This window comes from Protopterus annectens, chromosome 3.part0, assembly GCF_019279795.1.
Source record: "Protopterus annectens isolate FY-2018-M chromosome 3.part0, PAN1.0, whole genome shotgun sequence".
NCBI lineage: Eukaryota > Metazoa > Chordata > Ceratodontiformes > Protopteridae > Protopterus > Protopterus annectens.
In genome coordinates this window covers 245,886,381-245,898,372 of record NC_056731.1, presented here as the reverse complement: position 1 = coordinate 245,898,372, position 11,992 = coordinate 245,886,381, and the positions used below count along the sequence as shown (strand labels likewise).

General features: G+C 37.5%; 1 protein-coding gene across 8 annotated transcripts in view; it reads left to right on the top strand.

The window, feature by feature from the left end:
• TRAK1 (trafficking kinesin protein 1) overlaps window positions 1–11,992 on the top strand; it is a 969,724-nt gene that overhangs the window by 333,033 nt on the left and 624,699 nt on the right. For all 8 annotated transcript variants that reach the window (XM_044064726.1, XM_044064729.1, XM_044064725.1 and 5 more), the window contains exon 4: window positions 2,178–2,278. In XM_044064726.1, coding sequence (XP_043920661.1) covers window positions 2,178–2,278 — 101 coding nt within the window. The remainder of the gene's footprint in view (window positions 1–2,177; window positions 2,279–11,992) is intronic.

The window sequence follows — 11,992 nt, the reverse complement described above, 5'->3', positions numbered from 1 at the left end:
TTGTTAGGATCATTGAGGAGCTCTGCTTCATGTGAAGTCTGAGGCTTATTCCAGAAATCTGGCAATTTCTGGGAGATGTAGCTATCTTTCCAGCATTTTTTGTTAATGCCACAGGCTAGGTTGAGATCCCTGGAGTGTCTCTTGTCCCATTTGATTTGTGGATGTGCAGGATTTCCATTAGGGTGGAGTCGGAGACTGCTCTATAGGCCAGGAACAGGTCGCCTCACAGCAGCCTGTATGGTAGAGTACAGTGACTGGGCTTTCAGTCTTTTCATGCAAGTCATGTTTTGGAGGCCTTGAATTCTGTTCGTTAGAAACCTCTGTCATCTCTCCAGTTGCTGGAGGTGTCTGGTGAGATGCATATAGAAGTGAGCATTGTACTCAGTTAGTGGTCTGATGAGGGTCGAGTACAGTGGAGATATAACATTCTTAGTCGTGGATGCGATGCCCTTATTTATGAGATGCGCAATGTAGAATGCTTTCCTTACCACTATGGACACATGGTGATCGAAGTTTAGATTGCTATCAGCCTGTGTTTCTAAGTGATATGGTCTGACCTTAAATTAGTCTCATTTGAAGTAAAGATTAGACCTCACACCCCCACAGGAGCAAGAAAACTGAAATTTCACCAAAGCAAATTATAACCTACTAGGAGATGCCACCTTGGTGGGGCTGTAAGTATACTTTTTATTTCCCTTGTGCCAAAATTTTAAAGGAATTACCCCCTCCAAACTAAGTCCTTTCTTTCATAAAGAAGCTTTTATAACCAAGAACGGACAAAAAAAAAAAAAAAATGGCAAGACGAGCATCAAATTGTTTCAAGGGAGCAAAAGGAATTTTCCAGTGTGACTGCAGCTGCTCCACCTCTCATCCACCTTGGCCTTCCAAACAAGCTTTCTGTCAGTCTTCTCCTTCAGAAAGAGATCACAATCAGGAAGGATGGAATTTTTATTGGACCCCCCCCCCCCAAACACTAATTTCCTCACATTCCGCAAAACTAACATTATGTAATGTTACCAATTGTACTAGAACTTTTGCATAAAGGAGTAATAGAGCCAGTCATTGTAAATTGAAGAAAAAAATGTTTCTCTCACTTTGGACCATTAGACCTGTCCTGGATCTATCAATTCTAAATGCCGTTTTGACTCCCTTCATATTCTTCAGGACTTCAGGTTCACTATCAGTCGCTTTCAGAATCTAGGATTCACTTTGAATTTCAGCAAGCCCAACATCCTTCCTATTCTCAGATGTTACCGCTTAGAATCTTCTCTAATTGCTCTTCTTCCTTCAGTGTTGTATTATCCCTGGTACTTAGATGGCACTTACATCCAGAGACTGCTGTTGAAGTTACTGCAAGTCAGAAGAGTATATATTTATGTATCCTTCTACAGTGTTCAGTTCTTTGTGTGTTTTAAACCAGAAAAGTGTGTATCCCTCTGGTAATTAGGTTGAAATGGTGGGTGCTCTAGCTAATGGTACGGTCACAGTTCAGCATGTGATGTCATGCTGTGTGCCCCCTGACATGGGAGGTGAAGAGACAAATAATACAAGCTGAAAGTGTCAAGTGGCATCTAAATGAACACCTATCAAGGAGGACTACCTTCTAAGTAATCTGAAGTGGTAAGAATATATGTTACATCCACTGTGGAGTGGAATATTTTGAGTGCTGCGTTATGGACTTTGTAGTAGCAATTCACCTTCCTCCTGGCCTCATCGGTGAACTGGAGAACTGGGTTGTAGAGATGTTTTAGTTTTCACTTTTATCCGAATTAACTAGTCTGTGATAAGCTTGGAAACTTGCCTTCTTAATTGCAGTGTCTCTACATTTGTCATCTAAACACAACTTAGTACTATGGTTGAAAAGTAAAATGTATAAAACAAATAAATAAACCTGCATTACAATTAACATGTGTAACTAGTGTGATATCCACTAGGTGCAGCTTAAAAGGATTTTTTTCCTCTGGAGAGTTGTAGGTTGTTGAGCATGGTAGCACTGATTATAAAACTCAGAATCAGAATGATGATGTAAAATACAGGTGAGTTATTTGCTAGTTTCTTCATGTGTTGATATACAGGATACTGAAATATGGACATTATTGTTACATACTAATTGTCAGTACCTATGCTTTCTTTATATCTTTTTCTTTAGTAAAATATTACTGCCTCTGTTCTCTCAGGTTTCCCAGTTGCGTCATGAGCTGTCTATGAAGGATGAGCTACTTCAGTTTTACACAAGTGCTGCTGAGGAAAGTGAGCCTGATTCCAGTTGTTCTACACCGTAAGTAAAAATAATTAAAAGAAATTGATAAGGCATAGTAGTGTTAATTCATAAGTACATTTTGAGAAGCAGTTATTTGTCATGTATATTCAGATGTCACATGAGTTACAGGATTGCATAATGTGTTCTGCTGTAAACATACATAGAGGTTAGGTGACAAAAATGTGTACCAGCAGTAAAAGAACAGTATATTAAATATATTTAGTATATAAAGATGGACATTGAAAAATTGGGGAGACAGTACGTCCATTTAACAAAACTCATCACAAAGACTGAACAGTAATTGTAGAAGTAACAAGACTAATACTAATGAAAACAGAAAAGTAGTACATTCCTTCAGTAGGATACAATTTACATGTGTGCAGTGAACAAACACAGAAGACCAAAGTAATATTGCATTGTTCAAAGTAGAACTTCAAATGATTGTGTAGGCGTGTTTGTACTTAAGGAAGATAAAGTACAGATAGCTGCATGGAATGCATGGTGATCCTGCTTTTATTAACAGAGAAGAAAGGTAGCAACAATGGGGGAGAATGTCAATACCCCCAAATCCAAGGTTTGGTTTCTTCCTGCATTTGTTTACTTTGCAAATCTGGATTTTATGGATGGAGAATTTTGATGGTTTGAACTAGCAGGTTTGCAAGAATCTGAGAACAAAGTTGTGTAAGTGATGAGTGAGTTTTTATCCAACTTTATTATCATTAAGACTGGAAAAAGAAATTGAGCTGGAAGGCTTGCAAGTGTCAGTACTGATTGTTTTACAGTAACTGTTATTAAGATCAGGGAAAAAGAAGAAATAGTTTTGGTGTGACATTGATGGAGCTGATTTACTGATTTTAAGAATTCTTGTGGATTATTCCTATGCATTATTTGTTTGTAATAGTATTTTTTTTTAACTAGCCAAAAAGGCACTTTTGAGTACTGGCTTCCTTGAATTTGTTGAAGGTCCTTATGGTCTCTGACTTTTTTTTAATCATATGTAGCCATAGGTGGCTCCTATTGCACATCATTTTATGAATAGATTTGGAGATATAAGGGAGAGTTGAAGAAACTTGACTTCCCCCTCTTTCACACATTGTGATTGATTGGAGCTATTTAGGAAAATGGAGTTGAAACATAAAATAATTTCAAGTGGTAGTTTGTAAAATAGCATCTATATGAGGATTTTAATTGCCAAATACAAGACATCTGAATTAGTTATTTACAGATAGACACAGCTTTATCTATAAGTTTTACCTGATTCCAAGAAGTGAGAGTTGGAATGCCATTATAAACGACATCAGACATGATGCCACTGGCATGAGCTCTTTGGGTTTAGTAACATGTCCATCAGGTATCTTGTTGACATTTTCTAGTAGATATGACTTGAGTAAAGCCATAAGGCTGGAGTGCAGGTTGACTTGGGAAGTTGTTATTGCGACTCCAATTGATGGTGAAGGTCTCCATGATTATAATCTCAGATTTGGAGTTTACGTAGTGTAGGTATTCCTTTGTGTTAGATGCATCCTTGCTGGGAGAGAATATAAATGCAGGCAAGACACTGGTTTCATTGAACTGACTTTTTTTTAAAGGCAAAGTTTCAAACTACTTTAATTACTTGAAGTACAATTTCTTCACCGCATTGAACTAAAGTCTCAATTTATGGTCCTAATTTATTAAACTGCAGCAATGTGCAAGAGATGGAGCATTTAACAACATCTCTGGGCATTAAGTAGACTGCTTAAAATACTGAACACTATTTGCAATCCCCCACCACATTTCCCACTTATCTATGTATATAAAACATTTCTGAGATCAAAAAGAGTCAAGGAATAGGGAAGAAAAATACCCCCCCCCCCGTGTTTTGTAATCTTGCGGGGGAGGTTGTATATAAATAGCAGATGTGGTGGTGAAGTTTTTAGTAAAACTGGGAATTTGACCAAAAATCACTACTTTAGTTTGATTCTGTTTCTGTCGACTAGAATTTTTTAATAGCATCTTTATTTATCTGGTTTAGACATTACATAAGATAGATGTGAACAATTCAGATTGCAGTTTGCAGCATAACAACAGTGAATTGCCAATAATCATAGTTTACATGCATGCAGTTAATTCTTGGTTCGCTAGTTTCCAGAATAACTGTGATTTACAAGAACATCTTACTTGTTTATAGCTTTACTAGTAGAACATTAGTGCATACTTCATGTGAATGAGCCCAGGTAGGCAAATAGCTCCCCAAATTATTTATATATATAGTGTTTCAGTGAGGAACAGGGAATTAGCCCATTTTCTCACTGTAGTGCGATCTCAGAGTTAGTACATTTAATGTACAGGGAGTGTGGGGGGTGCCAGGGGGCGTGTAGCCCCCCCCCCCCGCAAAATACTAGCAGTAGCTTACCGTTGACTGTAGAGTTCAACGGTATGTTAATGTGCATAGAAGGAAGTGACTGAAGTCACCTCCTGTTTGTCGAATACATCGAACCACGGTGGTCGCTGTATTCAGTTTCTCTTTGGGTTTACATTCGAAATTTTATATTCAGCATTTTGAGTTGACCTTTGTTATTGGTTGACTGAAGCCGATTCAAACTTTCTGTAGTAAACCTATATGTGTGTGTGTGAGTGTGTGTGTGTATGTGTATATGTGTATATATATATATATATATATATATATATATATATAAAAATGGGGGGGGGGGATAAATAGTTAATATGGATCCATTACACTGTTTATGTATGGCAGACAGACATGGATATGACCAATGAGGACGTGGATAATACAGTACTGTTAATTAAATTCTTAACTAGGTATGTGATATAAGGACTGCAGGTGAAAGGGCATTAAAATAAAGAAGGTTGCTATATATATGCAGACCCAAGATGCTGATTGATTTCATACATGTGGTAACCTAGATTAGCATGAGCTGCTAAAAATGGAAGAATGAGTTCTGTAGTCCAATAACATTTCTAAGAACCTGTATATAGTTGCTATATCCTCCATTTTTGCATAATTTTTGCCCTAAGGTTTTTGTTTGTTAGAGCTGTTATTTCCTTCATTGTCATTCAGCATATCCTCAAGCTCAGTGACTTGTGGAAAGGAGATGTGCTTCCACTTCCTAATTGACGCATTTCTTGGCAAAGAGCATTATCAAAGCCAGTAATGACTTGTGTGGGGATTAAGGAATTGTCCCTGTACCATCCTAGGTGATATAGTACAGGATCAATTTCTGTTGCTCTCCCAAACAAATTGACAACAAGGCTCTTATGTTGAGCTATAAACTAATTTAACTTGTGGCAAGACAGAAATATTTGGATCCAATTGCTTATTTCCTGTGATCCTTATCTCCAACAGTTGCTGCTCGCAGTAGGATAATTTTTTTTTCAGCTGGATGGTCTGTAAAATTATTTTTGTAAGCACCTCCAGCCAGAGTGCCTAAATTTTCTATCCCATGTGACTGTATATTGAAATTGAAGATAACTGTGACAGCTGTCTAGTTTTATTTCAGTTCTAAGTAGAGCTTCCCAACTAGTTTGTTTTTGTGTTAATGGGCATTTTAGGATCATTAGGGCTATATATAGAACCCCCAAATTCTGTCTGGCGGTTCCATCTATAAGGCATTGGTGATTGTTAGACCCTACAAGATAGCAAAAAATATAATGGTATTAAATGTCTTGGCTTCATTTTGTTGTTAGTGGTTGTATATGATTGGCTATAGGTCTTAATGTAGCTTTAAATATAGCTTGGCTGTGACAAGTGGGGCCACTTGTGCTAATCCATGCAGGATTCATCTCCATGATCTGGAAATCTTTTATAATTTTCCTCGGTCCCCAGTAAGACCCAGTGATCATCTGGCCATTGGCAATCACTGTAATAATGTTATGAAGGTGACTATATGAGTGGATGTTTGTTTTATTTATGTTTGCTTTCATTATAATATTCACTGCATGCAGTGTTCAGAGTATGGTGATAATGAAGATCTGAAGGTAGCAGCGCTAATCCCCTTCTCATACCAGGGGTAGGAATCTGTTGAGACCAGTAAGGGGAAAGGTCAGTCTCTGGATGTCAGGCCTCCATCGGGCATATGTGGGCAGGAATTCCCAAAAGTGATGACTGCGAGTATACTCGGACATCTGTAATTAATGTACGTTCTCAACATAACTAGACTTTCTTACAGTAGGTCATCAGTGCAGAGCCTTAGGTGAGTTGGATTGACCTTTTCACACTGCTAGACCTGTGGAACATCCACTTACTAAGAAGATAGAAACTTTAGTCTGTCTGCTGAAAGGTTAGTCTGTAATCAGTGTTGCTCACCACACTGTTTTTTCTCGTACACTGTGTACAGTTTGCTTGGTAAAGCTTAGGAAATATGCTTGTACAATACCAAAATAGTGAGATTACACTAACAAATGAGAAAGACTAAACAGTATTAAGCATTTGTTAGCCTGCAAAAGCTAGCTGCAGTGTAACAGCTGTTGTCCTTTTATATTTAAATGACTTTGAGATATTCTGCAGTGCCTCATATTGGAGTATTCCTGCTTTCCAGAACCAAGAGATGGCAGTCATAGCTCAAAATACTGTTGTTTTTTTTTTTTTTTGGTTGGTTGGTGGGTTTGGTTTTTCTCTTGTGAGATTCCTTGTTTGGATACTCTTCTCTGTACTTTTTTGTTTAACACAGTGCAGTTGAGAGGACTAATTTTGTGTGTTTGAATTCCCACTTATTTAAACCCACAAATGTACTGAAGTAATGATTTTTGTATTGCAGAATATTGTCAGGTGTGACAAATTCAGGCATCTCTTCTCTGTCAAGAGTATAACCTGTAATGGGCTAATCATACTTAGCACTTTTGACTGTCGTCATGATTATTTCAGTAAGCATGGACTAATGTATACAAGTGAGGTACGTGGCTTGTTTGAATTAGAACAACTCTGTGCCTCCTCTGTTCCGTGCATGACCTGCTACTGTGTGTGTCCTGGCATCTCTTCCTTCAGATTATTTTGTTATTCACTACAAATGGCACAGGTCAGGCTGGCTGGTTTGTTTTATTCAGTATTCCTAGCTAATGTGTTGTGCCTTGAGGTCTTTCTTTGCACATTAATATTCATAGGTGTGATTCAGGTGTATTACCAATCATTTGTCTTCTCACTTAACTGGGAGTTGTTATTTTGTCAACTTTTAACGTTAAGCCAGACACACAACATCTATCTTTCTTGAAGGAAATATAAGGCTGAATTACTTTCCTTAGTTTTGTTTTTTGCTCAGACCAGTCTTCATTGTAACATCTTTAAATAACTGCATTCTAAGTCTGTCTCAGTTTATCTCTAGGATATTTTTACATTTTCTTCTGTAACTAGTGATGGTACTGCCCAGAGGATTTCCAGTTCTCCTTCTGAAAACTCTCCACACGGTATTATCCAAAGGCTTTCCAAATATCCTTCTGAAAGCTCTCCCCATCTCTCTGGTAAATATGCCGCTCTCCATGTAGCGCCTGTGTGTAGTTTGTCTGGTCTCTATTTGTTTTTCAGATTTTTTTCTGCAGATTAAGTAGAATCCTTGGCAATACTGAAGTAGCCTTAAGCACAGCCTTTCTGAAAATGTTTTGTCAGGGTTTGTAGTTAGTTTCCATCTGCTCATTTTTATCATAGATGTTTTTGTGAAACCTGTCACATCTGTATGCTATTAGTAGAAGTTTATCTATCTGAGCATATATCTATGAATCTTAGCTAGTCTACTGTTTATCCCAGCCATTCTGACTGGAATTTCTTTGCAGTGCAGCTCAGGTAATCGTAAATTAGTATTTTAACATTGCTGCATTTGCAGCTTTCTTGAGCATTTCAAAAAAATATTTTCAAGTTCATAGATCTTTACATTGGCTACAGTATGCTGTAAAATATCATTCTTTGAAAGGTAGTTATCAGAAACATTAGATAAAAACCTGCAAGATACCAAATGATTCCTAGAAACCTCCTACATGCCTTCTTGTCTTCTGATCTGAGTATTGGCATGATGGCTCTGACATTTTGCATCCGTTTTTGGACTCTGACATTATACTCTGATAACACATGTATTAGAGTTTGTTAAACTTGTGTTACATGCTGTTACTTAATTTAAATGTATGCTGTCTTTGACTGTTTTACTGCTTTAAGCACCCTCTTGTGCTCTTTCGTCTGCCCTCACATTAATCATCATTTATATCTGCAAAACTTTCCAACCCTACAGCAGCTTATGGAAATGCCTGTGATGTTGATGAACTACAAAACAGAAGGGCATGTAGTCTGAAGATTCATAGTGGCATATTAAGTGTACAAAATCTGGAGTTTTGTTCATCTAAAGAATTTGACCTAAAGCAACTGTTAACAACAGATAATGCTTTTAATTGGATTATACTTATCTTATGGATTAATGCAGATGGAAATTTTATTTCCTTTTACTGCAATGACTGTATTTCCCACCATTATTTTGGCACTGATTGCTTCTTTGACTCCTAATACCTGTTGTCACTGGTAGATGCCTGAGAGTATATGTCAGTGTTTTACTGTTTGTTTTTATGTGTGTGTGATATCCGAGCAAACATTTCAGTTTTGTAAATTAACATTCTTTTAGGATGTCATATGCTGTGGCTGTACACAGGACTTTAAATATATCTGTAGCTGTGTGACTGATTCTGTATATATGCAGGCTTTGATTTTATACTATTAGTTTTGCCATTTGTAGTGTTTCATTGGCCAAACACCTTAAAATATTAGGGAATTTCGTTTTGAAGCTGTGATATGAAAAAAAGGATCATTTTCATTTTGTACAGGTAAACATTCACTAGTCTGGCACCACTGGAACCTGAGGAGTGCTGGATTAGTGAAAATGCCAGATCACAGATGGATCACCTCGAAAGAGTAGTTAAATACTATATCATACCTTTAAAATATCATGTAAGTCATGTAAATCAGTACAAGTTGGGTAATAAAGGAAACAAATGTTTAATGAAAAAGGAAGTGAAATGTTAATGAAGTAATATGCTGTACAGGCACAGGTGATGTACATAAATTTCAGTAAATAAAGGGTACATCTGGGCGAGCAGAAGTTGTTAGCTGTGGATTTTGAAGTGTTTCCTCTCTTTTCTAGCAATTTTTTGAACATATCTTGCAGTGTTAGCTGTTTCATATATTTTGGTCTTTCTCTGATTAGCTTATTCAGCAGCATATAAATACTCATTATTCCTTGTTCAGTGATAAAACTTTGTTGCTCTAATCCTTTCAGTAATTCACCTGCCAAGTCAGTTAGCCTGGCAGCAGAAAGTCTCCTCTATAACTTCCCCATCTTTATCACTGCTTTCTCCTCCACTATCTTCTTTCTCTGGCTGTACAGCCATTTGCACAATATCCGAGTCAGTATAACGATGAACAGTAGACTCATCCTCATCTACATTCATACCGTCTTCGACATGGTCATCATCCAATCTTGATGCAAGATCTTTGGTAGCAGGATTAGTTAGCTCAAGATTAGTTTGCTCTTGAGCAAAAGAAAGCAGTTCACATATCTGAATTTCCTTGAAAACCCTAAAGCCTGAAAAGTTGTTTTCAGTCTCCTCACCAGGTGCAGACTCAAGCATTAAACCTGGCCATAATTTCTGCCAACCATTCTTCAGTGTGGATGGTTCCACAGATTACCAAACATTAGCAGCACAGTAAGTCATCCCTTTTTTAATGGGAAATTCTTTTAGAAATTCCTGGATTTGTTTACTAGCATTAACTGCACACAGTAGGTGCCTCATAAACGGGGAATGATACTTTCACTTAAAGAAACGTAATATGCCATTGTCCAGGAGTTGAATTAATGATGTGTACAGTTAAGTGGCAGGTAGATACCTACTGTTTTTGGATGTGCTAAGCAGTTGTCTAAAATAAGCATTATCTTACAATTGCTGTCCAGGCCAATAGTGGGCTTGTACTTCAGGAACAAAATAATTTTCAAACCATTCTAGTGTGATGCTAGTTGGAATCCACCCTTTTTGTTAACACGGTAAATTACAGGAAATTGTTTCATACCTTTGAACCCCCTGGGATGTAAACTTTTGCCAGTGACCAGTAATTTACACCTCCAGGTTCTTGCAGCATTAGAGTAGCCAAGCACATTCACATGATCTTTAGATGCCTTAAAACCTGTTGGCGATTCTGCATTATACACCAGCTTGGCGATTCATTTTTCATTGAAAACTAACTTGGCGAACATGACAACAAACTTGGCTGCTGCTTATTTGTCTGCTAAACGTTTTTCACCACACACTCCTCGAAACTGTAAACCATGATTGATTTATTTATTTATTGTATTTTACATTTGTTGACTGGGCTAGTCTAGCTGGATATACGTCCATTTTCAGTAGAGGCCTGGGGAGAAAAGCTCCACATTAAAACAGACTAAACACACAAAGTATTAAGTAATAAGTTACAGAACATTAAACTTCAGATGCAGATAGGTTGCTAGACAAAAACAGGTGATTAAGGTAGGTAATTTAGCAAACATTGATGGAACAGAAGAATAGCACAAAAATAAGATAAGGTAATACTTGGTTATTTTTTTGTGTGTGTGTGTGTGTGTGTGTGTGTGTGTGTGTGTGTGTGTGTGTGAATGAATGCTGTGGGAAGAAAGTCTTCTGCAGAATATGGGAGATCAGGTAGCTAAAAACAGGACTGGAAGAGTAAGTGGAGGGGGAGAAACTCAGGAGACAGAAAAGAGATAAATTACATCTTAGGTGTATATGAGCAACTAGAGCATCTAGATGGTAGAGGCCTTAAAGTGGCAATAAAGTGAGTAAGAAACTTAGGAAGACTGTGATGTAAATAGACAGAGATAGTCTCAGTCAGGGTTTGAACAGGGACATAGCCAATGGTTTTTAAGGTATTGTTTTAGTTTCTTTTTGAAGAGTGTAGTTGATGATAGTGATGTAAGTTCACTGGGAAGTAGGTTCCAACTTTTCCCCACAGTATTAGAGAAAAGGGAATCTCCTGCTTTGTTGTTGGGTTTATGTATGAATACCAGAAGTTTATTGGCTGAGCGTAGGTTTGTAAGATTTTTATATGGGCAGATTAGACAAGTGAGAATCCACCCTGATGATAATGATGATGCTTGAGCTGATGAAGCCAGCCTTCACTATAATCAAACTCATAATCTAGACCTAGTTCTTCATGAAACACTCTTGCTTGTGGCTTTACCATATTTCCAGACACTTCAACTCTTTCACTCACATGAAGCTAAACCACTTTATCAAATTCCAAACTCTTGCCGTCTTTCATTGTTTTTCTTATGCACATCTATTTCTTTGAGCCCCTGTCAACAAAAATATGCAGGATTTTTTTTCTTTTTCTTTATATCATAAACTGTGGCAGAGCCAGTGTTGTAACACTAGCATAAGCTCTTCAGCACACTGCTATCCATTTTTTTCAAGATCTCAACATGATCTTTAATATGTGTGGTGGTTTCGCTTCATATCATAGGATGCACTTCCTTTATTTACTGAGGCCATCACACCAATATGTAGGCAGATATAGTGCAACCAAAAACAGAGCGCAGTAAGTGGTTGGAGTTTTGAAATCAAAACCAGATTAGCTAAGGAACAGGATAATTAGTGAATGTCTACCTGTACAAAACATGTCAACAGTGTTTTACTTTAGTGCTGCCACCTAGTGGTCAGAATACATTAATAGTTTGCAGACTTGTGTCTTTTGGCTTTTCCTGGTTAGGGGTC